The sequence below is a fragment of the Pogona vitticeps genome, chromosome 6, assembly GCF_051106095.1.
Source record: "Pogona vitticeps strain Pit_001003342236 chromosome 6, PviZW2.1, whole genome shotgun sequence".
In the NCBI taxonomy this organism is placed as follows: domain Eukaryota; kingdom Metazoa; phylum Chordata; class Lepidosauria; order Squamata; family Agamidae; genus Pogona; species Pogona vitticeps.
In genome coordinates this window covers 26,014,043-26,041,201 of record NC_135788.1, presented here as the reverse complement: position 1 = coordinate 26,041,201, position 27,159 = coordinate 26,014,043, and the positions used below count along the sequence as shown (strand labels likewise).

Genomic DNA, 27,159 nt, shown 5'->3' with positions numbered 1-27,159 from the left:
GGTCGGGATCCGGGCTGGTGGGCGGAACTGGAGGAGCGAAAACTTCGGGGTTGATCCCGGCCGGACGAGGATCGTCTCCGCGTCGCCGAGCCTTGAGCCATGGGGAAGCTGCTGACGGTCGCCCTGGTCGGGATCGCCGCTGCCTTGATCGGGGAAAGGCTGGTGGCCTTCCGGTAAGTCTCCGGGCGCCGCGTCGTCCGAAGCTTTACGCAGGCAGTGGACTGAATGAAGGGCGCTGGGCTCCGCTTAGGATCGGGCGGAACCCCCATTTTGCACTGGACCCGCCCTTGGAAACCATTAGGTTCTGGGAAACGAACATAACAAGTGTACTCGTTCAGCCTCACTGTTGTCTTTGGGGCAGCGCATTCCCTGGCGAGTGCGCCTCGGAATTCAAGCCTTTGTCCCGTTTCCTCCGGAGTGACCGATCCGGATCGTTTATTTTATAATTTTATTAACTTGATTTTTATACCGCCCATCCGGCAGCCAAGGATTAAGTGGCTTGAACGGCGCATCTCCTTCCAGCTAAAAGATTTACTGTACTTCTTCCAACAGATCGGGGGATGCTGGGAATTTATAGCCCTAACAAGTAACGTGCAAGTTTTTTTGTAGTGCGGACGGTTCGTTAACGCGGGGGAACTTCTCAGGTTCAGACAAGCGCCCTAGAACAAACGAAAAGGCAAACAGGAGTGAATCCTTGGCAACTTGTTGCTTTCTTTGGTTCTCTTGGGAGAGACCGCGTTCCCATTAGCTGAGTTATGGTGAGGGTATGAAGGAAAGAGCTAGGAATGGGTTGGGGGGCGGGGGTGGTTGTTTCTTTTTGGTCCTTTGTTAGTTCTGGATGGGAGTTGGCAACCCCTGGCTGTTTTCCAGGTGTGTGAGCAGATCCCTGCTGTGCACAGAGCAAGACCCAGAGGCCCTCCAGACTTTGTTTTGTTCCTAATTTGAGCATGTGCTGAACTTTTCCTTGCTTCTGCCTCTGGATTCCGTCTGTGATCAAAAATGAGAAGTAAGCCCGTTTTTTGTGGAAATGGCTTCGGGAGGAATCTGAATGCAGGAGAATTAATAATAGCCATTTGCAAAGCACCTAAAATTCTTAGATGGTAGGGAGGGGTTAGGCATGGATGTGTCCTCCTGGGTGGATAATGGCTGTGTGTATGCGTCCATATGCACTGGCCTGCATGTGTGTGGTTAAACTAATACTTTTCTGAGAAATATGGAAAGCTGGCTGATGCTGAGTCAAACTGGTGGCCCACCGAGCCCAGTGTTTCAGCAGCAACTGGCAGTGGCTTTCTAGGATTTGGGGCAGGATTCTTTTCGATCCCTGGTGTAATAAGATGGGTCTCCTCTTCAAGAAGCAACCAAGCCCAACCTGGGTTAACTTCTGAAATCAGATCACACAGGATGTCTTCAAGATGACAAGTTTCATCCTGAGCAAACTTCACAAATTCGTCTAGGAAGATTGCTAAGTACGTGCCTGCCAAATATGTTTGCAGGAGCAGCAAATGTATATTTAACAATATGTCTAAACTCCTGTGCGGTCCCACATTGGTCACAGTTACTGCAAATGTGCTTAATAATTGCATGCTTATTCTGATTTATGGTGACCTTTTCCAGGTTTTTCCTGGTAGAAGTACTCAGAAGTGGTTTTCCACGCTCTTCTTCTGGGGGTGCCCTGGGGCTGTGCAGCTTGCCCAAGGCCACACAAGCTGGCTCTTCTCCCAGGAGGCACAGCGAGGAATTGAACTCCCAATGACTGGCTCTGCAAGGCGGAAACCTAAACCAGTGAGCTATCCAGCCACAAGTGCTTACCTCGATATTATTTCTCTGTGGACTCAAAATAGACATATTAAGTCTGTATAAAGTCTTTATAGGAGAGCGGACCATTTGTAGAGGTTAAAAGGACCCCTAGGTTAGCACCTTCCTTCTGCTTGTGGATTATCTCTCCACAATTTATTCCTCCCTTCCCTTCCTAGAAGAAAACAAACTGGGTTCCAGTACTGGTCGTGAATGTAACAGGGGAAAAGTTGCTAGTTACACCTCATAGTTACTGATCTGTTTCTTAGTTGTTTGCAAGATGCTGCTGCTTCCTCTCTCTCTTGTCTTGCAGAGGCACAGTAATCTGGTCAAGGAAGCAAAGTTACTCCATTATTCCTCTACCTTCTGCCTAATCATGGTGTAAGCTGATAGTCGAACTGACTAATTAGACAGCTAATTGGATGGGTGTGTGCTATATACCTTAGGTGAAAAGTCAGCTCTGTTTATTTGCTGTTATCTCCTTCCATACTTTAAGTTCTTTGTAATCTGAAATCCCTGTTATTCAAATGCCTAGTGAATACATTTAAAAGTATTTTTACCATGCTCTTCTGCCAACAACAACAACAACAACAACCCAGCAACAAACAAACCCTGCCAGAATGGCTTATAAAGATTATCAGCTTGGAGTCCTTGTACACTTGTGAAGAGTTAGTGAAAACTCCCATTTCTAGTGTTGTCACAAAGACACCCGTTCTGGCTGCTATCTTCCATACAATTCTGTGCAAGTTTAAAGAAGAAGCAGAATTTGAAAATATTTCTTGCCTGGACTACAGCCCTCAAAATCCCCTACCTAGCATGAGGAATTCAGGAAGCTGGAATGGTAAAAAGTTTACTTTTCTATTCTTCAGGAAGATGGTACCTAAATATCCCATTTGTTTTCACTTGTATTTGTTTGGAGTTTCCTCTCACATGTTTTGCTCAGGTTAGTTAGTATTCTAAAGTCCTCCATCTCACATTATTACACAAGACAGGAAATGTCTTCTGTAGCTAGGAGATAAAATGTCCAAGATACTGTAACATTTTAGTTTTTAAAACACAGAGCAGAAAGCAAAAAGGCTGTGCTGGTCAATACTCTGTGTAGGGTCTTTTGATGGTAGCCTCTGATTGTGGAGCTCCCTCATGAGGGAAGTGAAGTTGGCTCCCTGCTCAGTGGTTTAGCGATCTGGCCTCAGAGCCAGAGGTTCAGAGTTCGATTCCCCACTGTGCCTCCTTGTCAGAAGAGCCAACTTGTGTGGCCTTGATCAAGCTTCACAATCCCAAGATGCCCCCAGAAGAAGGAAACGGTAAGCCACTTCTGAGCGTTCTCTGTCTGGAAAAGGGTCTCCATAAATTAGAATTGACTTGATTTTACATGATTGTTATTATCATATGGGAAGATAAGTCAGCTTTGTGCCATCAGGCTTTTAATGCTGCTTGATATTGTTTTATCGTGTCTGCCTGCAATCTGTAGCTGTCAATTTTTATTTTGTTTTACGCTTGTGTTGCTGTTATGATGTATTTAATGGTGTTTTTAAAATATATATTGCCTGTTAAGCAGATAGTTTCATTTATCAATATAAACACAATTCCCACCCCCACCTCGCCAAAGCATGATTTACATGCTGAAGATGGTCAGCCAGAAAGGAAGAGCCAGACTGTTGCTTAGCAATGCGGGTAAACTTACTGTTTTCACTAGTGAAAGCTAGATAATTCAGATAGCAGCACACATTGTTTTATTGCAGATTAAAGGGGGAAATTGTGTAGATTGCCTTATAGCATGAAAATATTAAGTACCCCCTTCTTTATTTGTGCCCCCTGGCAAGAGGACTGATGTGAAGTAACTTCTAGTCAAACAGAGCTTTGTAAAATCCTTCTTGAACAGCATCAAACACAGCAGGAATAATGGGTTTCCATGTGGAGTCGTGTGACCAAAAGACAAATAAATCTCTTGAAAATGGCTAAAGAGAAAGCATATTTTCTCTGGAGAGTAAAGAGACTCCATAAAAAAATCAGATAGACCGTATTAACAATAGTCTGAGGTATTTCTGTGAAACATAACTAGTCCTGTGTATGCTGCTCTGGGATGAACCGTGCAGTCCGACGTATCTGTACTTAGAACAAAGTCCCATTGTGTTCAGGAATTAGTGCAGAGTAGGTGTGTCTAGGATTGCAATCCCACTGGAACGCAAACAGACTCTCAGGTGAAAGTCCTCTGGCTGGAAATGTATTTCGAAAGGTTGTATATCCCTTTATTGAGACCCTTTGTCTGTGTACATGTCCTCTGCCAGAAATATTCTGCTGTGAAAGCCCAATATGTTGCAAGTCTTGGTGCAGCAATAAAAGGAAGAGTGATAATGAACTGTAAGGTAAAGGTAAAGGTTCCCCTTGACAATTTTTGTCCAGTCGTGTTCGACTTTAGGGGGCGGCGCTCATCCCGCTCTTCAAGCCATAGAGCCAGCGTTTGTTCGAAGACAATCTTTCCGTGGTCACATGGCCAGTGTGATTTAGACACGGAACGCTGTTTACCTTCCCACCGAGATGGTACCTATTTATCTACTCGCATTTGCATGCTTTCGAACCGCTAGGTTGGCGGGAGCTGGGACAAGCGAGGGGAGCTCACTCCGTCGCGTGGATTTGATCTTACGACTGCTGGTCTTCTGACCCTGCAGCACTGGCTTCTGCGGTTTAGCCCACAGCGGCACCACGTCCCTCTCTACTGTAAAGCCAAGGGTTAAAGAAATATCCAGTTGCCCTCTGGGTCTCTTGGCCCAGTGTTGGAATGATAGCCATAGTTTGGCCTGCTGTCCTTTATTATTGGCTTCTTCCTAGCAGACTGGAATGACAGAATCAAGAAAAAATTGCTACCAGACATTTAACGGAAAGAGTGCAAAAAGAGAAGCTGGTTCTCAAAGGTGCCAACAATGAAAAATGTTTGCAACCCATCTTATTTTGGGCCAGGAAGACCTCTCTTGATTCTATGGAATGGGTGGCATCAGAGCTGCTGAAAGCTGGTGAAGAAGCTTAGCAGTTTTTGTCATAGAGTCACTTATATGTGTGTCTTTATAAACATATCATCCTGAAGTTTAAAATGTCTCTTTTTTTCTTCTTCTAAGAAGACCTCTCATTTCCTGTTTCAGGAACTACTGCCAGATACCCTTCTCCCAACAATAAATTCTCCGTTTTCCTCCAGACTAGGGAATTAAAACACATTGCTTTAGGCTGCTTCACAAAGGCATTACAGTACGTATTTTGCCTCAACCTCCACATACCCAGCACGTTATTTTAGGATGTTTCAGTGCCCTATTACAGACATAGGTTGCAAAGAACCAGATTTCCACATAATACATCACTCCTCCTTACCTTCCTTATATCTCACCAATTCCTCCACTTTGTTTTCTTTATTTTCCACGGCATCTTTTTCATAATATTTTCACCAAAGCTATCAGAAACTGGGTGGGGCACCCAACCACAAACACTGTACTGAGGACTGTAGCTTTGGCTGCCTGCAGGCGAACCCACCAGCCTAGTGTGGTATAATTCAGCACATACAAAACAGATGAATGTTGAATGTTGTAGAATCATTACTGGATGCCTGAAGCTGACCCCATTGATAAAATACTGGGTTCGTCACCCCTTTCTGACCACTGGTGTTCTACCGTGGCACTACAGTCACTCTGAACTAAAGCTTTGACAAGAACCAATGTGGTACTGTAGCAATGTGGTATATCTCATCTGATCTATTGCCAGTTTTTAAATTCACAGCCTAGTGCTAAACTAGCTCTTTTCTTTCATTCTAGCACTAACCTTGCCTGTTACCTCACATGAAAACGTTGTCTGCTACCTCACATGAAAAAGAGAGAGCCCTATTAACTTCCATCCAGTGCTGCTGTTAACTCCCATGATGAAAGCTAACCTGTTTCCCAATGCAACAGTGTTTCCACACAACATCCCAGTGGACAACAGTGAAATATTTTTTAAAAAAATTAAATATGGAATGCAATAAGGACAGAGTGCCAGAAAACAGAACCAATAGTAACAGAACGCATGTGCTAGTTGGAAGGATAGTTGGCTGGCATATCTCCATAACACAAGCAAGGTTGAACTATCAGTGAAACTCTCTCTCTCTCTCTCTCTCTCTCTCTTTCTCTCTCTCTCCCTCCCTCTCTCTCTCTCTCTCTCTCTCTCTCTCTCTCTCTCTCTCTCTCTCTCTCTCTCTCACTCTCTCTCTCTCTCTCACACACACACACACACACACACACACACACACACACACACACACACAGAGAGAGAGGGGGGGGGCATGCTTGACCCTGGGAGGATTATGAGGTGCGACAGTGAGCCAAATGTTAGGAAGAGTTGGCTGACCGTAGCTAAGTGTTAGTAGATAAGTTTGCCAAATCCTACTGAGAACAACAGAAGGTGGGGGAGGGTGAAATTTGGTCATACTTGCATATGGCTATGGCTGTCAGAGGCAGAAGCAGGAATAGCAAGTAGACAAGGCACGTGGAACATGATCAGCACTGGAGAGAGAAGACACTCCCACATAACAATACCAGAGCTAATGTAGCAGAGTGCCCACCAAGCAGAAGCAACCCAGATTGTTTCAGTAAGATATATAAGGCTGAAAATAGCACAGCACCAAACCCACCCACCTATACCTTGGTCTCACGAGTGGCAAATTTTTCTTTAAGGTATCGAATTCATAGGAGAATAACTCAGTATAATGTGAGATAAAATTAACATCATGTGGATGCTAGATACAAATCAGAAACAATCAATAAGAGAATGCTGCCTTTAATGGATACAAATAGGAGATTTGGTCCACATTTTTTTTTCCTTATCAATAAAAGAGTGATTTCAGTGCATGAACCTGCTCTGGTTTGTTCATTGTTTTGGGCAATGTTATTCTGATAAATTTGCATGAGAGTTTGGATAGAACATCTCATCTTCCCAGTAGCTTTCACCTTTCACTGGCGTAACTTGACCCCATTGATCCTTGTCTGGCCTAGGTGATCTGGTAAACAATTGCTCAACCTATACTTTGGTAATCTTTTTAAATAGTTGAGAAGGTTTTGTTTAAACTCCTGGTTTTTCAGGTTAAACATTTCCTAAACATTTTCTGTGTAATCTACCAAACCTGTTTCTACATGAGTCAGTGTAACTTCAATGGTGTGCAGATTCCTACCCAAGCCACAAACCCCACTTGTTGACCTGAGACATCATTATGTCTCAGCCTGAGGTAATCCGTAGGGCTGTTGGGAGGAAGAAGAGGAACCACACTCCACTGTGTTCCTTCAGAAGAGATCTGAGCAACAACTGCCTTTGCCTAAATGTTGTTGTTTGCAACTTCTGTTATTCCTTCTCATTGCTGTCTAGGACAGGCAGGAGCTGCAATCCAGCAAGATCAGGGAATTCAAGTGTTCCTTAGCCTTGCTCTAGAAGGGTGGTTCCCAACCTTGGGTCCCAAGATGTTCTTGGACTACAATTCCAAGAACCCCTGGCCAGCAAAGCCTTGCACTAAGCTGGCCAACAGAGAATTTACCAGGTGTGTTAAGGCTGATATGGTGGAATTAATGAATACTTCTGGTGCTGCTAGTCCATTAAAGGACTGTGGACAAGGTAGTCCTGCAGTAGGTAGAAGATTTAGGACAGGATGGCATCCAGGTTGCTAGGTTTCCTTTTGTGCTGGTGCTAGGGGCCTCATGCTTTGTGCACAGCAAGCAACAAATGTTGGGAAGATAAGAGTGACAACTACAAATGTTTGGAAAAGATTAAGTCTGCTCTAAAATGATTGCAGGCTAAACTCCTCCTCTTGTATGTCATTGGCTTCTGAAATGCAATTTTGGACTCTGGAACAGAAAATATCTGCGTTTTCTAAGAACAAGAGCAGTTTGTGGAACTATGAAACTATAAAGTAAAGAGCAGAAATGCCTGGATGATCCATATATGTTTATGTTCTTATTCTGTATTTGAAATATTTTAGATTATGAAATAAAGATAAATGATGTACAGTGATTTAGTGCTGAAGGTTACAGTCCTATGTATACTTTCATATCTAGGAGGAACCCCCATTAAACTCACTGCAACATTCCCTCACATTTTCTGGGGTGCTGCGTGGGAGCCCTGCCCCATGTGCATGGAGTTCCAGCCACGACAGGAAGCAAATGGGTGGCCCCAATCCGGCGCTGTACAACAATGCAGTCACACAGCTTAGAGGGAACATTGCCTCAGTGGGACTTACTTTTAAGCAGGCATATGGAGCCTTGCTCTGTATGGTGATGTTTCTCTTTATAATTTGTAATATATTTTGACAATTCCTTTTTTAGGCTGTAACTTCCAGAATCCCTGAGCCGGCATGCTCAGTGCCCAAACTGGCTGTGGGAATCTGGGAATTGTAATACAAAGTTGTTATGTTTCCAAGCTCTGATTTAAATTGGTTTCTGGGGAAAAGCAAACAGAAGCTGGTGATCATCCAATTTGGGATGATTTATCCCTAAGAGCAGAATGCATGAGTCTCAAGTTCTAGTCATCCAAATTGGAATGGTGTAAAAAATTGCAGCGAGTGTTGAGTAGGGCACAATACTTGTGTGTGTTATGTGTTGCCAAGTTTGACAATGACCCTAGTAGAGTTTTCAAGACATGTGAGACATTTAGGTTTTACCATTGCCCCCCACTCCATGAGTTTCTATGGCAGAACAGGGATTAGAACCCACATCTCCACAGTCCTAGTTCAACACTGTATCTGCTATATCACCAGACTGGCTTCTAAGATATGAAGATCAGTTGAAAAGGTCTATGAAGGAAAAGCCCTAAAGAGACAAATTCTAGGCGTTCATATGCCAATGTTAGAAGACTCCAATGTGATGTATCAGCTCTGGGGGCAGCTGCAAGACTGATTCATTCATTCATTCATTCATTCATTCATTCATTCATTCATTCATTCATTTATACCCCGACCATCTAGACCGAAGTCTAACAACAATCCATAAAATACTAACGATATAAAATAAAACAACAATATTCATATAATTCAAGATGGCAAGAAGTAGATTAGATGATGACAGGAGGGAAGGCCTGCCTAAAGAGCCAAATCTTAAGTTTGCTCTTAAAAACACCCAGGAAAAGCCCTAAAGAGACAAATTCTAGGCGTTCATATGCCAATGTTAGAAGTCTCCAATGTGATGTATCAACTCTGGGGGCAGCTGCAAGATTTATTTATTTATTTATTCATTCATTTATTTATACCCTGACCATCTAGACCGAAGTCTACTCTGGGCGACTAACAACAATCCATAAAATACTAACAATATAAAATAAAACAACAATATTCATATAATTCAAGATGGCAAGAAATAGATTAGATGATGACAGGAGGGAAGGCCTGCCTAAAGAGCCAAATCTTAAGTTTGCTCTTAAAAACGCCCAGCGAGGGATCCAGACAAAGATAACACAATTGCCTGCATTCCTGGGTTGGCAGTTGTGGGCTGGACTTCTTGATCTGACCTGGGGGGTGTGGGGGAGAGAGAGATTGTTCTTTTGTTACATCTTTTCCATTTGCATTGTGGCAGCTTTTCTTTTCTTTTCTTTTTTTAAAAAAAGATGTTTCTTCTGCCTTTTTCTTTCAGGCATAGACTCCGTGCCTCACGAGAAGTGAAAACAAAGCGGCTTCCAAATTGTCACCTGATTAAAGGAATAGGTAGGTTTGGTTTGAACTAATAATAATAACAATCATTGTGTGCCATCAATTCTGACGTTTAGCGATCCTTTTCGCGGTTCCCAGGTAGAGAATACCCAGAAGTGGGTTACCATTCGCTTCTTCAGGGACCACCTTGGGGCTTGCCCAAGGCCCCACAGGTTGGGTTTTCTTCCTGGAGGCACAGCAGAGAATTGAACTCCCACCCTCTGGCTCCACAGCCAGATACCTAACTCACTGAGCTGTATAACCTTGTTTGAACTACTGTCCCCTGAATGTTACAACTATTAAGATGTAAAGGTTCCACTTGAGATTTAGTCCAGTCGTGTCTGACTCTAGGGCTCAGTGGTCATCCCCGTCTCCAAGCCGTAGAGCCAGCTTTTGTCCATAGATAGTTTCCGTGGTCACGTGGCCAGTGCGACTAGACATGGAATGCCGCTACCTTCCCACTGAGGTGGTCCCTATTTATCTACTCGCATTTTTATATGCTTTTGAACTGCTAGGTTGGCAGGAGCTGAGACAAGCGACAGGAGCTCACTCTGTCACGTGGATTCGATCTTACGACTTCTGGTCTTACAACCTTGCAGCACAGAGGCTTCTGCGGTCTACCCCACTGCGCCACCATGTCCCTTACGGCTATTACAGACTCTAAAATTCAGCTTTTTCAGTGAGGGTAGCATTTAAGGCTCTCCACATACTCTTCTGTCAATCCCTCCAAAAATTCTGAGGTAGGTTAGGATGGAAGATAGTGACTGGACCAAGCTCATCCAAGTGAGCTTCATGGCTGACTGGGGATTTGAACTCTCCTTTCCAGCAGTTTCCAGAGTCCTAGTATGATACTCTCAGGTGCTACAACTATGGAACTGCCTGTTGATGTGTCACTGAGCTTCATTTGTCACAATGAGTTCAAGTTCATTATACAAGTTAGACATTCAGGCCAATAACAAACACTGAACTATTTTTAAGCACTTTCCTCTAGCTCCAGCCTTGGGGAACCCAGGTGTTCTTTGACTGTAATTCCCAGAAGATTTTCACCACCAGCTGTGCTGGCTGAGGTTTCTGGAAGTTGTAGTTGAAGAACACCTGGGTTACTGAAGGTTGGGAACCATTGCTCTAGCCGGATTGCCTCACAGATTGGTAGAAAAGTGCCTCCCTTGCTCTGGAGTGGGGGTTGGGTGAGTATAAAATGTCTATTAAGCAGCATGATGTCTTTTGGAGAATGACAGCATGGGCACAGTATGTTTCCCATTCCTGTAGTACAAAGTGGTGAGTGTGTGTTTCAGAGAGCTTTTAAATAAGAGTTGGATTTGTGTGCTTTGAACATGAACACTGAAGAGACATCGCAAGAGAGCTGATTCTAGTGTTTGGAAACATGATTTTCTGGGGCTCCTTTATTTCCACTGGCTATGCTGGCTCTGGATTCTGAGCATTGTTGTCTGAAAATTTAAATTTCCCACGAGACAGTCTTTCTCAGACAAAGATTAAGTCGTCTCCTAGTCCTTTGCCCTCATTGCAGTGGCTTTTGTTGAAGACAAACTCTTTCCATAGTAACAGAGAGAGCACATTGCAGCTTTCAGTCCACAGATAAAGAGTATTTTTCCTTCTACTACTAGGAATGAATTCTTACCTTTGTTGTATTTAAACTTAAACCACTGAAAGAAGGTTAGAATTTGATTGGGGTTCCCAATTGCTTTTGACCGGAAGTGCACGAAGACAGTGCTTGCTATTTTACAGGAAAGTACCAGTGATGTATATGAGTGTCTGTTTTTGGCAAAGAATAATATACCTTGCTATTTGTAACACCTAATGCAGTAATCCTTAGATTAAAGCTGGAAGTTTCATTTAACTCTTTTGGACTTTCAAATAAAGATGCATAGGATGAAGGTATAAATAATTTTGTATGCCACTGCAGTAATATTTCTCATGGCCTTCTCTGAGTAAGATGATTTTCTTTTTTTTTCCTTCTCAGAAACTGGCTCAGAAGATATTGACATACTCCCTAATGGCCTGGCTTTCATTAGTACAGTAAGTCTTTCTTGTGCACATACAAAGTAATGTTTGAGTTTATTGGGCAGAAGGCTGCTGGTGGTAAATTTCAGGCTATATCATTTTTAATAAACTTCTTTTTTGAAGAGTGGGTTTAATCCTGTCTGTAGTTTGATTGTACCAGTGGCAAGAGTGATGGGCTGGTGATGGTTCAAGGTCACAGCAGTGGGACTGGAGGTCTGTTCCTCTGTTGAACTGGCCTTGTAAGCAACAGCCTAGCCTGCTTTGTTCCTATATATTCTCCAAGCGTTTCACAGCCAGTATCTGATTGTTGTTGTGGGTTTTTCGGGCTCTTTGGCTGTGTTCTGAAGGTTGTTATTCCTAACATTTCACCAGTCTCTGTGGCTGGCATCTTCAGAGGACAAGAGTCAGAACTCTGTCTGTGCTCTGGTGCAGTATCTTGGATAGTTGGGTATTTATAGCTGTGAGATCAGCTTTTGTCCTTTTCAGGAGATGGGTGATTGTGGTGATCAGCGTGTTTTTTTGTTGTGGATGTATTGTTGTGATGAGGGGGAGAGATTGTCACTGTGATTGATGGGTGTTGTTAGCTGGTGTTTTGTGTGCAGTGATCACCACTCCTTGTGGCTGGGTAGAGTTCGTTGACCATTTGCAGTCTGTATTTTTCAGTGCTGGGCTTTGTTCAGGCTTTGTTCAGTTTCAAACTTTCTTCTTTTTTGTTGAAGCTCTGCTGGTGTTTGTTGATTCCAATGGCTTCTCTGTGCAGTCTAACATAATGATTGCTGGTGTTGTCCAGTACTTCAGTATTTTGAAACAGAATTTTCTTGTCTAGCTTGTTTTAGGGCATGTTCATATTTTTCTGGTTGTTTTAAGCTGCAGTGTCCCTCATGTTCTTTGATTCTGGTGTGGATGCTGCATTTTGTGGTTCCAATATATACCTGGCCACAACTGCAAGGTATCTGGTATACTCTTGCAGTGGTGAGGGGGTCCCTTTTGTTCTTTGCTGACTGTAACATTTCTTGTGTTTTTGTGGTGGTCCTGAATACTGTTTGTAGGTTGTGTTTTTTCAAAAGTTTCCCCACGCGGTCCGTGATCCCTTTGATGTATGGCAGAAATACTTTATTTGTGGGTGGCTGTTTTTCCTCTTCAGTTTGGTGTTGTTTTCTTGGTTTGATGGCTCTTGCGATTTCATTCTTGGAGTAGCCATTTGCCTGTAGGGCCCAGTTCAGATGGTTGAGTTTGGTGCTGAGAAATTGAGCTTCACAGTTCTGATTTTCACAGTCTACCAGTGTTTGGATTATGCCTTTTTTTGTTGTGGGTGGTGGTTGGAGTTTTTGTGTAGGTACTGGTCCATGTGGTGGGTTTTCTGTAGACCTTGTGTCCCAATAGGAGGTCAGTTTTGTGTATGACCATGACATCTAAGAAAGAGAGTTGGTCCTCTATTTCTTTTTCCATGGTGAATTGTATATTTGGGTTAATGCTGTTGAGATGGTTTAGAAATTGTTCAAGTTTTTCTTCATCATGGTTCCAAATTGCAAAGGTGTCATCCGCATATCGGAACCAGAGTGTGGGTGTGAAGGGTGCCGAAGCCAGGGCCTGTTTTTTGAAATGTTCCATGTAGAAGTTTGCTGTACCCAGGCTGAGGGGCCTCCCCATGGCCACTCCATCTGTCTGTTCATAGAAAATAGCTGGCCGTTAGGCAGTGTTGGAAAAGCTTTGTTTCTCTTAGTCAGAAAGAGGTGCTTAAGAGGGCCAGATTGGATTTTTGTCTGTCAGCCTGCTTGGTTTCAATGTGAGCCAGAGAAGAAGTGGATTCTCTTCCTTCACAGCCAACAGGAGACTGTCAGGCAAGGCAAAAGAGCAGTGTCCCCTCACTTCAGGATCCTCAACTGCCACCTGGATAGAATTCCTGGTTTCCTGAGGTGACTAGGTGTGTAGATAGAAAGTGCAAAAAAGAGTTAAATCTTGTAGATTTGAGTGTCATAAATGCATGTGCTTATTTCTTTAACAGTTAAATGTATGGCCTGCATTTCCTCCAGTAGGTTCAGGGTAGAATACATAGGCTTTGTCATCAATGTGACAAACCCAGACCTACTGGGATATGTCACACAGTTACACTAAGCTGCCACCAACCATTCCCTTTAAGAAGTCACACAGACCAGGGATGGATTTTTTAAACAATAAAAAGAATAAGGTTTATTTTAAATACACACAGGGAAAAATAAACAATCAGGTGAATAGGATAAAGTAACGTGGCTTACTCTCACTCATACAAGCATACAGTTTGGTTCACCCAGAACCCTTAACTTGAAGCACAGACCCTGAACCTATCAGTTCTGGCTAACCAACAGACACCTGAACCTATCAGGTTGGTACTCTGACACACAGTAGTACCCTGTTTGACACACAGACTCCCACAACAGCTTCTTCTTCCCAGCTGCTGCTTCGTCACATCCCAGTGTCTCTCAGTGTCTCCTAAACTCTCCACACACGCTACACATATATATACAGTACAGCCCCTCCTCCTGATGTCCCGCCTTCCACTCCCCATAGGATGGAACTTTCCCTCCAAACCCATGACAGACAGGTAACATCAGTGCCGTATGTAACACCTCCCCTCTTTATAAGTTGTTTTGTAGGGGGAAAGCTAACGTGCTTTTCACCAAAAAACAACCTGAATAAAATACACAAAAACAGTTATACATACCATATTATACTTACTTATCCTTACACTCTAAGTTAACCATAGCAAATAGGCATTTAAACATTTACCATATACATTACATCAATTTACCTTTATTCATACAAACCAATTCAAAAACAGGTACATTTTACTTTTTGTCATCATTATATACACATAGTCCATGTTCTTTCGCCGTCTTCATTCTTCAGGTCTTCTTGATAAGGCGTCAGCAACACAGTTCACTGACCCTCTGACCACCTTCACTTCAAAGTCATAGTCCTGTAGGTTTAAAGCCCACCTCATAAGTTTGCTATTGTGGGTTTTCATTGTCTTTAACCATTGCAATGGTGAATGGTCAGTACACAGAATAAAATGTCTTCCCCAGATGTAAGGCTTGGCCTTCCGGATCGCGTAGACTATGGCCAAACACTCCTTCTCCACGGTTGCCAAATGTCTCTCACCTTTTTGAAGTTTCCTACTCAGGTAGGACACTGGATGCTGGTCACCATTCTCATCCTCCTGGCACAGAACTGCTCCTACCCCGCTGTTAGACGCATCGGTGTAGATGATGAACTCCCGGTCGAAGTCTGGAGCACGCAGGACAGGATAGTTGATTAACGCCTCCTTCAACCTCTGGAACGCCGCCTCACAGTCGCTGGTCCACGGGATGCGGTCATCAGCCTTCTTCCTCGTCAGATCGGTCAGCGGAGCCGCAATCTCGCTAAACCTCGGGATGAACTTTCTGTAGTAGCCCACCAACCCAAGAAATGATTTGACTTTTTTCTTGGTGTTGGGTCTAGGCCAATCACGAACAGCTTCTATTTTGGCCTCCAGGGGTTTTATCATTCCTCCCCCTACCATGTGACCCAAGTATTTTATCTCTGGGCTACCCAGCTGACACTTGCTGGCCTTTACTGTTAGCCCTGCTGCACTTAACCTCTGCAGCACTAACTCCAGGTGTATCAGGTGATCTTCCCAGGTATTACTGAAGATCCCTATGTCGTCAATGTAGGCCACTGTAAAGTCACTGAGCCCTGCCAAGGTCTGGTCCATCAGCCTTTGGAATGTGGCTGGTGCATTTCTGAGACCAAAGCTCAGGACTCGAAACTCATAGAGACCAAAAGGGCTGCAAAAGGCAGTCTTTTCTTGATCCCTGGGATCAATTCTTAATTGCCAATATCCCTTTACCAGGTCCAATGATGAGATGAACCGACAACCCCCTATGGTTTCAATCAGGTTGTCTAGCCTGGGCATTGGGTAGGCATCAGGAGTGGTTACACGGTTTAATTTCCTGTAATCGACATAAAACCTAATGCTCCCATCAGGCTTGTCCACAAGGACTATCGGAGAGGACCAAGGACTAGAAGATGGGACGATTATATTCTCCCTAAGCATCTCGTCCAGCTCCTTCCGCACCTTGTCCCTATAGGGTCCCGTTACTCGGTATGGGGATACTGCCTGCGGGGGTGCATCCCCTGTGTGGATCCGATGCATCACTCCCTTTACTATCCCCGGCTTGTTGGAAAACACCTGTTGATATTTACTAAGCAGCATTTTTAGTTCTTGCTGCTGGTCTTGGGTGAGTGCAGGACTGATCTTTACCTCCTCTGGGTTGTATTTTACTTCCCCTCTACCCTCCCAGAAGGGTAATTCAGCTTCCTCACTCTCAGCTGCTTTTATCGCGAATAAAACCCTCTGTTCCCCTCTGTAGTAGGGTTTTAGGGCATTCACATGAACCACCCTCCTTGCTTGGTTCTCCTCCTGCTCTATTAGGTAGTTCAGGTCTGACATCTTGGAAATGACCCTATATGGTCCTGCCCATTTGAGCTGCAGTTTATTCTCTCTGCAGGGCCTAAGCCAAAGCACTTCCTCCCCTGGGTCAAAGTGCCTCTCTCTAGCTTTGTGGTCATACCATGTTTTCTGTCTGACCTTCTGAGCTTGCAGGTTTTCTGCTGCCAGCTCTAGATTTCTCCTTAGGTCATTCATCAAGGTGTCTATGTATGTCACAACGTCTTGTGGGTCATCCTGGGTGATCTGCTCCCAATTTTGTTTGATCAAATCAAGGGGCCCTTTCACCCCTAAGTGTGCAGCAAACATGTCAGAGTGACCCCTTTTTAAGATCATGGGGCGATACTTTTCAGGTACCACCAGCTGACTTCTGATCCCATCTCCCCCTTTTGAGATATTCCTCAGGGTTTCTCTATATAAAACTCCCTTTTTCTCCAGAAATCTCACTGGGGTTTCAGGTGTTAGCTGGGCGTCAGTCACCTGTTCAAAACACGTTTGGAGAGTGGCGTCTGCCTTTTGCTCCTGTCCAAATCTGCTGTCTGTGGTTAAGGTTTCCACCACAGCTTCTGAACTCCCCTCTGCTTCCGTCTCTGGCTCATCATTACCCCCCTGAACTGTCCCCGTGGTGGCTTGTGAGCGTGTAATCACTAGCACCCGTTTCACATGTTCAGCCAGGTCATTTCCCACGAGCACGGCTGCTGGCAGAGTCGATGAAATCGCTAGCCGCCAATCTCCCCTCCAGCCTTGAAAGTTGACAGGTACCTCAGCTACTGGCAGAGAGATTACCTGCCCCTCAATCCCTGCCACCTTCATGCTCTCATTTGGGATTATAAACTCCCTAGGGATGATATCTGGATGGCACAGGGTTACCTGGGAACAAGTGTCCCGCAGCCCCCTATACTGACGGTCAAGTATTCCTACGTCCACCCCTGCTGTCTCAAACAACTGAGAATCTGTTTTCACCAGCAAGCAGCGCTTTACCTCCACAAGAGGGCCATTTTCCTCAGCCAGATCAGCAGCGGTAGCTGTTCCAGACTGAGTAGCCATGGCAACAGGCTCCCTCAGTGAGACTGAGCCTTGCTCTTTCTGGACACAGAACACAGCTTTTGGCTTGGTTCCACTAGACTCCTGAGGCACCATTCCTTTTAGCTGCTTTAATTTCTGACACTCTGAGATTAGATGACCCTTTCCCTGACAGAAATAACATTTTCTGGTGTATTTTGATTCTCTCTCATCTTGTTTTGGTTTTCCCTCCAAAATCTGAGGTCTTGGTTTCATGTGTGAGGGCTTCCCTTCACCATGGGCCCCTCCCCCTTGCTGGCTTTTCCCTGGTCCCTGAGAGTACTTGCTGTAGGTTTCTTTGGGTTTACCTACAGATTTCCCCTCACCCAAGGGCTTTCTTATTTGGGAAATAAAATCTGCAATCTCTGCGGCTGCTGCCACAGATTTCGGTTTCCTTTCCCTCACCTGGAATTTCAATTCCCCATGCAGGACTGAATAGAACTGTTCCAGCGCTATCAAGTCTTTAAGCTGCTCATAGGTCTCTGTTCCCTCCTGCGATAGCCATTTCTCAAGCAGCCTCACCAATTGGGCCCCCACTTGGGTAAAAGTCTGCTCTGGCTTCTTGGTGAGGGACCTGAATCTTTGTCTCAGCTGCTCTGCATTTATCCCATGTCTGGCAAACACCAGTTTTTTAAACTCTGCAAAATCTTTCATCAGTTCCTCAGGCATCTCGGCATAGACCTCAGCCAGGCTACCACTGATTAAAGATCGCATGATGGTCATCTTCTCAGTTTCCCTCACTGAGAAGTCCACAAACGCTCTTTCCACTAAGGAAAAGAACACCTCGGGACAATCTCCCTTGTGGTACACAGGGAATTTCTTCAGGTCAGCCTTAGACAATTGGCCTCCCTCAGAATCCCTATTGTTATTATTGTTCTGGTTCATCATTTCCAATTTTCTTAACTCATACGCCATCCTTTCTTTTTCCAGAGCAATTTTCTCTCTCTCTAATCTTTCTTCTCTTTCCAATCTCTCTCTCTCTAATTCAAATTGCCGCTGTTTCTCTCTTTCCCTTTCCTCCACTTCAAATTGCCTCATCCTCAGTTCATGCTGTTGGGCTATGAGCAATTTTCTAAGTTCTGGGTTCTGCTCTACTGTGCTGTCACCCTGCACTGAGCCAAATTCATCCTCAGAACCTTGGTCAATCTGGGGGTCTTTCACTTCACTCATTTCGGCCATCTGGCTTCGAGTCAAGGGCATAATCCCCCCTCAGAACAGGCTGCTTTAAAAAGTCAAGCCTCAAAATAAAACGACCACTTTTTTCCTTCTTGCCTCAGAACCAGCTCTCCCTAGAGATTGCTGCTGTTCTTCAGCACTAACTTGCAACAGTATCGAGTCAGAGCCTACCCCCCTCTGCTGGGCCTCTCAGCTGGCAAGCTAGCTCACTGTTACTAAGCAGTTTTGCCTCAGCTTTTTCCCGCCAAAACTAGGCTGCCTCAGAGCACCTTAATCTAAGTCTCCCCAGTTGGCACGTTCTTCTACTAGCGCACCTCCCCGTGAGGTACACCTAGAAGATTACCTACGCGCCTCAGACTGTCCCTGACTAGACCCCCCTTGCTCTGGGCACACTTGCCAAGGCTTTGCTGGACCACTGGACAACTGGACCAGTCGTATCCCACACGCTGGACACCAATCAATGTGACAAACCCAGACCTACTGGGATATGTCACACAGTTACACTAAGCTGCCACCAACCATTCCCTTTAAGAAGTCACACAGACCAGGGATGGATTTTTTAAACAATAAAAAGAATAAGGTTTATTTTAAATACACACAGGGAAAAATAAACAATCAGGTGAATAGGATAAAGTAACGTGGCTTACTCTCACTCATACAAGCATACAGTTTGGTTCACCCAGAACCCTTAACTTGAAGCACAGACCCTGAACCTATCAGTTCTGGCTAACCAACAGACACCTGAACCTATCAGGTTGGTACTCTGACACACAGTAGTACCCTGTTTGACACACAGACTCCCACAACAGCTTCTTCTTCCCAGCTGCTGCTTCGTCACATCCCAGTGTCTCTCAGTGTCTCCTAAACTCTCCACACACGCTACACATATATATACAGTACAGCCCCTCCTCCTGATGTCCCGCCTTCCACTCCCCATAGGATGGAACTTTCCCTCCAAACCCATGACAGACAGGTAACATCAGTGCTGTATGTAACATTCACCACTTTGTTATCCTGTGAGAAGAGTTGGGCTGGGACAATGATTAGCTCACAGTCATGTAGTGAACTTTGTGGGATTTGAATTGTGAGTCTCTCACCACTACACTGGTGGAGGCACTGGCCCTCGCTCTGTGGGTAAATACGGAACACAACTCCTCAAGGCTCTCTGGGACCATTATGTGGCTTCTCCATGGTTCCCAGAGTATTCCATATAATCATTCACCTTCAATGGAAGGGTCATAGTGGAACATTTATTTGCTAAACAATGTGGACATAGTAGAATTAAAGATGAAAAGATTTCCAGTGGTGTGATGGAATCTTTGATACATCAGACAGAGAGCTGTAATAGTTCATGGAAAGTTCTGAAGTACAAGCAGGATCAATATGTTCTTGAATGGCCAGAAGGATAAATGAATGTCAGTGGCTTCCCTTGACTTTTGATCCCTTTGTGATGCAACAGAGAGAAAGGTGTCAGTGTCTATGTTATGGCAGTGTGTTGATCTTGGCACTCTTGAGAGAATATTTTTAATGTTTATTTTGTTTTTCAAGGGCTTAAAATACCCTGGTATGCAAAGCTTTGCACCTGATAAAAGTGGGCAGATACTACTAATGGATCTAAATGAAGAAAATCCTCAACCAGTGGAAATGAGAATCAGTCGTGGGTTTGATCTGGCTTCTTTTAACCCCCATGGAATTAGCCTATATGTTGACACAGGTATGTTGACTTGCCCATTTGATGGGGCCATAAAGTGGGCAGTTGCCAATAAGTCACTGGATGTCCTTCCCTCTAATTTTGCAACTAATTGGTCCGCTTGTTTCGTCACTGTGAGAAATATGAAACGCTGTAACAGTCAGTTAGAGGTTCTTGCAACAAAGGACAGCATAAGGAATATGCAGTTGTTAATTTACTCATATGTTGTGAGGTGAGGGTGCTTCAGGATTAGACCATATTTCCACCAAAGACAATTTAAATTAATCTATGTGGGTAGCTTGCTAAAGTGGTTATCTGGAGATCAGTAAGCATTTTTATGTATCCAGAATTAGCAAGCTTTGCATGCTGCAGGAAGGCATCTGTTCTTTACACCAGTGGTCCCCAACCTTGGGCCTCCAGATGTTCTTGGAGTACAACTCCCAGAAGCCTTCACCACCACCTCAGCTAGCCACGATTTCTGGGAGTTGAAGTCTAAGAACATCTGGAGGCCCAAGGTTGGAGACCACTGCTTTACACGGTTATGGCTAAGAATTTGCAGGTCATGTACTTCCAGTAAACTAAGGCAGGTAGGCTCAAAATCCATTTGCTCCTATATGCTCATGCATCTCATTTCAGAATGAAAGACACATTTGTCAACAGGTAGTCAACATTCCCATAGAAGTGTGCAGCTATGTTGTAATAGCTGTGCATCACAGTAATAGGTGGAATTCCAGGTGCATGTCGAAAAATGCTTCAGAAGACAAGCCTGCCTGTTTCACTGGCCCAAGTTCTTTTTATAGATTATGTCTGCAGCGGCACAATCTTAGCCTCCACGTAGAACCTTCATGAAAGTTGTTTTGATTTATATACACTATTCCATGTGCTATTATCTATGCATTATTTTATTATTTTAGTTTGTATGTTTTGTTTAAGTAGTATTTCACTAAGTCAGGCAGTCTAGAAACTCAATAAACAAACAAACAAAAAGTCTAAAGCACTCTCTGGATGGTTTACAGTATAATTATGCAAATAGCACTTTTGCCGTCCACTGAGCTGGGTGCTCATTTTAACAACCTCAGGAGGATGGAAGGTTAAGTCAACTCAGAGCCAGCTACCTGAGTCCTTTGGGATCGAATTCAAGTCATGAGCAGAAGTTTGACTGCAATACTGAAGTTTTCCATTGCACCATATGAAAATGTAACATGTTGTGAAACTCCTCTTTCTGTGGAGTGAGGTATCCACTTCTCTACAGTGCATAGCAGAAGATCAGTAAAGAAGGTAAAATGCTGAAAGCTGCCATATGTGTGTTGTATAAGCTCTCAGTGCAAGTGCTATCAAATGTATTTCACTGTTTGCTTTCCCTAGACGATACTGTGTACCTTTTCGTTGTAAATCACCCACAACACAAGACAGTAGTAGAGCGCTTTAAATTCATGGAAGATGACAATTCTCTCTTGCATCTTAATACCATCAGACATGAACTCCTGCCAAGGTAGGAAAGAGTGAGCCTTGCTGAATGCATGGTTGGGATTAGAACTTGGGGGGAGGGTGGAGGCAAGATATTGCTTGGAATATATAGCTAGCTGGATAGCTCTGTGGTTTAGATATCTGGCTGCAGAGCCAGAGGTATGGAGTTCGATTCCCCCCCATGTCTCCTGTGAAGTAGAGCCAGCCTGTGTGGCCTTGGGCAAACTGCAGAGTCCCAGGGTGGCCCCTGAAGAAGATAATGGTACTTCTGAATATTTTCTACCCAGAAAACCCTGAACAGGGTCACCATAAGTCCAAATTGACTTTATAGCACATTATTATTATTATTATTGTTGTTGTTGTTGTTGTTGTTGTTGTTGTTGTTGATGGTGATGGTGGTGATGATGATGTTGTTGTTGAGTTATATAGAGAGTATGTGAGATAAGACGGAGATTGAGGAAGGCCTGGAATGACACTTGTGGCCGGTGTTGCCCCCAGAACATCATGTTACCACTGCTCAATTATGGATGACTTCATCCATAGCTCTTTGCTGGCATGATGCGACATTGGTCCATTGACAGATGGGAGAAAGAAGCAAGGTGGAGGAGACATGGAATTAGCTTGGTAGGAATTGGTTAGGAGTCCACCAGGCCTTATCTCATTAATCTTACTCTTCACTTTGCTTTGAAGTTATAGGTTTTGCTTCTTGGATAAACCCTGTGATGTGTACGGTAATTGTCACTGAGACCATGGTTAAAGGTTTTGAACAACCGCCTCTTTCCTGCAAAATATATAAAACTGTCTTGTAGTCATCAGGGTTCAATGGGCGCTGAGAAGCGATGCTCAGAGATTGGCAGGCCAGCAGAAAGAACTGTGTTTCTCGACTTGTAATAGCAGGAAATACATATTTTCCATCATATGCGATTTGACTCCAGGTTGACAACTAACTGGTAGTGGCAGTTATGCAACAGGATATATTTTGATTGATTGGCCACAAAATAGTAAAGATACTTTGTAAACAGAACTTCCAGCAGCTGTACCGGATAGCCATCCTTACATTTCCATTTTACTTTTTGTTTTAGCGTGAATGACATTGTGGCTCTGGGTCCGGATAGTTTCTATGCCACCAACGATCGTTATTTCCCAGAGCCCCCCTTGCACTATTTGGAGATGTTCCTGGGTTTAACGTGGACAAATGTTGTCTACTACAGCCCTAAAGAAGTAAAAGAAGTGGCAGCGGGATTTAAATTTGCCAATGGCATTAACATTTCACCTGATGGAAAGTAAGTTTCTTATAGGCAAAATGACTCATTCAGTATTAGGTAGGATATGTTCATTTTTAAAATATTCACATCAGCAATTTTCCATAGCATGTTTTATAATAAGGCTTATATACATATGTACAAAACACTTTGGATTTTTAAAATAAATGCAATGGAACAGTGAAACAGAAATAGTGGATAAGACAGGAGTAGGATTTCTGCTGTTGCAGTTGGGCTTTTTAAAGGAGCTGCAATGAACTGACAATAGTTGACTATAGTTTCTAAGTAGACTCTTCCACTACATAGTCAACTCTCTGATTTCCATAGGTAGAGGCACTTACAGTAGGACCTTGGAAGATGAGGCCAATAAAGGGATAGGTTCCTGTGAAAAACAGCTAAATGGTGAAACATTTAGCATGATTGAGAACTAGACCTGGACTCTCTGCCAATGGATGATAATGTGTCTCTACTTGTACAAGACTACAGTATTCTTAAGATAAAGTGTATCGAGTTGTTTTTCTACTAGCACATCCTACCCAGAAAAGAAGGTGGGACATTTCTCAATACTCATTCAGAGCAAGATCACAAGCCTGGTACTACATTGGTGTGGCCACCACTACAGAATGGACCTGAACTTTGGTTCATCTCCTGTAATGAGCATTGCTGCTAGGCAAACATATTTCCAAGAAAGTTATGGGAAGACAGTACTGGGAGCAGTAGCATTAATATACCATGGCTGTGATGATGGTGACACAGATTGCCAGTGTAGGTTCCAGCCACAGCTTAGTTGGCATGTTAGTGGTGGGTTCTTCTGAGCTGTGGTGCCTTGTACATGTGGCCTGTTGTGTTAGCCTCTGAAAGTCATCCTGTTGGACTATGTGGTCCACCTCTAAGCTTGAGGAGCTAATTGGTGTGTTTCAAATGTTGAGAATGTTTCTGGCATGCTCAAAAATGGCTGCTGTGATGGCCATGGCTTGTTATAGAACACCCATTTTCCAATGCAGGCAGTATTAAATGAAATTCAAGATGTTAATATTATCAGCACTTTGAGTGCCCACTGCCTGCTGTAGCAGCTTCCTCAGTTGTAGCTTTTGCCATACATGTGACTATTTAACAGGCTAAACATGAATTGCCCAAGGACTAAATCTCATGGCAATGGTGATGGGTCTGAGCTGTCAAACACAAAGCCATTCTTCCGAACAGGAAGTGTTTCTAATTTTCCTCCAGTATCTATTTCATAGAAAGCAAGTTCATGAAAATCATGAATGATCACATGCAACTTTCACCCTGCCCCGTCCCCAAAGATTTTTCAAAGTTTTTATTTCATTTCAAGGTACGTCTATGTTGCGGATGTGATGGATCGTAACATTCATGTCTTTGAAAAGCATGAGAATAGAAGTTTGTCTCTTTTGAAGGTAAGCGTCTAGTCCTTGTGTGAAACACGAACTTGAGTTGAGTAGTTTCTCCATGCATTGATATAGCTATTTTTGATAGAACTTGTGTGCTTGTGTACATATACATTAACCTTTAGTGAATAAATATTGTTGACTCTTGGGCATTCTGTTCCCTTCTGACATCAAAGAGTTGTTGGTGACAGTCTCTGAAAGATCTCACGCCTTTACTACTTAGGAGTTTGACCCATGTAACTGACAGCTGTTCTGAGTTAGGCAGGTGAAAATGAGTAAGTGTATACTGAGGGCTTATATGCGTACACCAGTACATATGTGATCACTGTATTGCTGTCTCGGATATGGGGCACTTCCTTTGTTCTTTGCTTTCCTCACCCTAGGAAGTTGAGGCAATGGGTTATATTTATCTCTGGGTCATAATCCAGTGGTGGAGCACATGTTTTTCATGCCAAAGTTTCCACTTCTGATCCCTGCCATCTCCCTTTATAGGCTGGAAAAGATCTGTAGGCAGGCGTTGGATTGTGATCTCCTGGTAGACCTCAGGGTGATCTACAAGGGATCACTTAAGGTTTCTGACTCTGGGTTGTTCAATAACAGCAAACACAAAACGGTTCTCTTTGGCTCCTGCATAATTAGGTTGCTGACACTAAGAAAACTTCAAAGAATCTAGAAGTAGATTTCTCTTTTAAAATACCGTGAGATGAATCCTGGGACTGAAAAAAACAATAATTGTATTGATCTGTTCAGAAGCACCCTTGTTCTTTAATTCTCAACTGACATCCTGTTTTCCCAGGTCAATATTTTGCCATGAGTTCCTGTTGGTATACCTGAGGAATCTGAGAAAAATCCAAAGCAGGTTTATAGGTTTTTAATATAAATAGTACTGTGATCCATGAATAAGTCATCTCATATATAAAGCAGCTTCCTGTGTCCTTAAATAGCTCATCTTTTGTAGATTTTACTGAACATTGTGGTTCTGGTTAACTTGAGCAAATGTACCCTGATTTCATTCCAGCCTAAGAGAAAAATAAATAGGCTTACTATGGGGAAAAATAATTGTTTTCAGTATTGGGTATGGTAATTATAAATCTTGCTTGTACATTGCTTTGTTTCTTTTGTGTGTTTTAGGTTCTGCAGTTGGAAACTCTAGTTGACAACATATCAGTTGATCCTGACACTGGAGATATTTGGGTAGGATGTCATCCTAATGGCATGAAGCTCTTCCGTTATGATCCAGAGAACCCTCCTGGCTCAGAGGTTAGTAGGAATTGTCTTGGCAAAACAAATGATTCATTTTCTAAACTGGCATGAACGAGAGGGCACAGAAACCAATGAGTGCCTAAGAAAGAAGATATTGGCTAAAATTTATTGTGAAAATCTTTGGAAGATTTTAAACCTTTTTTCTTTTTCATTTCCTGAACACTTTTCAGGCCCGAATTGTCTTAATGTGGAATTTGAAATCTTGACAGAAAGGTTTCCATGGGTGTTAGTGTAGAGTTTAGATCAGAAGATGGTTTTATTGCTGAAGGCCCAAAAACATTGCAAAGATTCTAAGCTCACTCAAAACAGGTGATTCAGCAAATCACATTTGCAAATGCCATTACTGGAAGTAGGACATCTATAAGACACACACGTGTGTGTACACGCAATAACTAATAAAGTGATTAAATCAGAGAAAAATCATAGACAATTGAAGCTCTTCCTGATAACACTTTTGCTAGCACTGCCAGTCCAGGTATCCCTCACCTGTCCAAAAAACCTGAGCTGCATAAAGTGCCCCTTTTCATGGTAAAGGAAAGGAGGAAAATTGAAAAAAAAGGGGGGAAAACTAAAACTAAAGAGAAACCCACTAAGAAGTGAAAATGAAATGAAAATTTCTGACATGCACTTCTCTGCTGCCTATAGCTTGATTTAGTTCTGGAAATGTGTGAAAAGCACACACAGTGTTGTGGGGTGGTAACACCAGTAGTCTGTCAGTTTCACCACACAAAAATAACAATTTGAAGAGGGAGAGGCTGATCTGTCTGTTCGGGTTCCCCCTGTGAACTAGAACACAAAAGATGGTCATTCTGATTGACATGCAAAGTCTCCATGGATACAAATGACAGTCCTCCTTTTGAAGATGGCCTTTATTTGAAGGACTGCTCAATCCAAGTCTAATTTAATGATAGAAAAAGGGGGGCCAGGGACCTCAAATTTGTCCTTCCATGGTGGCCACTTGGACAGCTGCATCAGCAGGCACCCAATCTCCTGGTCAATCTCCTCCCCAGTCAAATGAGAAGCAGTATGTTTTTTTGGTTCCATTGTAACAAACATTTCTAATATTGTATCTGTACATATAAATAAGCATATGGAATCTTTAGCAATTCAATATCCTCTTTTGCCCTCCTTTTTTATAATGGGTATTGGTACCCTAAGGTGGGCCAGAAGAACAAGAAGCAATTGCCCACTAATCATGGCCAATGGCGTCACCTGAAAATATATAGGTGTAAAGCCTTGGCTTGGCTTAGGAGGCATCTGGTTATCCAAACATAAAGATCATTTTTATACATGCATAAAGAAAAAGGTCAACCAGTGTTAATGTTTGCTGTATTTCAGGTTCTCCGCATCCAAGACATCCTTTCTGAGAAGCCTACAGTCACCCAAGTATATGTGGATGATGGTTCAGTAATTCAAGGGAGTTCTGTTGCTACAGTGTATAACCAGCATCTGCTTATTGGCACTGTCTTTCACAGAGGCCTCCACTGTGAGCTGTAGCAAACTCATTGCAGACTTTGTCACAGTGGGAAAGGTCAAAGATAATCTGAGCCAAATTCCCCGCCGAGTTTACAGCCCTGATATCTGACTTCAACCTCTATTGCAATCGACTTGTTCTGGCCATTTCCATTTCAGTTCCAAGAAGGAAGTAACAGAAGAACTATTAATTTTTTTTTAAAAGGAATACGGTGATATGGAAGAAATGTTGGGTTTTTATAGTTGCACCACTATTTAACAAAGAACTTCAAATTATTCCTACCTTCATATGGTAATTGATCTAAAATTGCTTTCTCTCAATTTCTTTTCAATGGCCAGCTATCACTTGGTTTTGATGAAAACAGTGAAAATGACTACAGTAAATTGGTGCTAAAACA

The 27,159-nt window shown here is 43.3% G+C and overlaps 2 protein-coding genes across 3 annotated transcripts; one reads left to right on the top strand and one right to left on the bottom strand.

Moving 5' to 3' along the window:
• On the top strand, positions 1–27,159 carry LOC110074724 (serum paraoxonase/arylesterase 2). 2 transcript variants are annotated; one of them, XM_020785191.3, is made up of 9 exons: positions 1–173; positions 9,420–9,490; positions 11,457–11,512; positions 19,749–19,914; positions 21,256–21,382; positions 22,440–22,640; positions 23,953–24,034; positions 25,157–25,285; positions 26,627–27,159. In XM_020785191.3, exons 1-9 carry the CDS (start codon positions 100–102, stop codon positions 26,783–26,785), a joined length of 1,065 nt encoding a protein of 354 aa, XP_020640850.2. In that variant the 5' UTR covers positions 1–99; the 3' UTR covers positions 26,786–27,159. The 2 variants fall into 2 exon arrangements, with proteins under 2 accessions (XP_020640850.2, XP_072859307.2); XM_073003206.2 differs by lacking the exon at positions 1–173 and adding an exon at positions 5,443–5,890.
• On the bottom strand, positions 13,661–18,395 carry LOC144583831 (uncharacterized). The gene is made up of 2 exons (XM_078378709.1): positions 18,263–18,395; positions 13,661–18,057 (listed from the first exon to the last, which is right to left on the bottom strand). The coding sequence occupies exon 2, from the start codon at positions 17,937–17,939 to the stop codon at positions 14,373–14,375; it is 3,567 nt and encodes a 1,188-aa protein (XP_078234835.1). The 5' UTR covers positions 17,940–18,057; positions 18,263–18,395; the 3' UTR covers positions 13,661–14,372.

Bases quoted from the DNA above. Each gene is read 5' to 3' on its own strand.
- LOC110074724 (XM_073003206.2), top strand. From the start codon at position 5,718: ATGCAACAGTGTTTCCACACAACATCCCAGTGGACAACAGTGAAATAT. The intron at 19,915-21,255 runs GTATGTTGACTT...TGCTTTCCCTAG, and splicing joins TAGCCTATATGTTGACACAG to ACGATACTGTGTACCTTTTC. The intron at 24,035-25,156 runs GTAAGCGTCTAG...TGTGTGTTTTAG, and splicing joins GAAGTTTGTCTCTTTTGAAG to GTTCTGCAGTTGGAAACTCT.
- LOC144583831 (XM_078378709.1), bottom strand. From the start codon at position 17,939: ATGGCGTATGAGTTAAGAAAATTGGAAATGATGAACCAGAACAATAAT.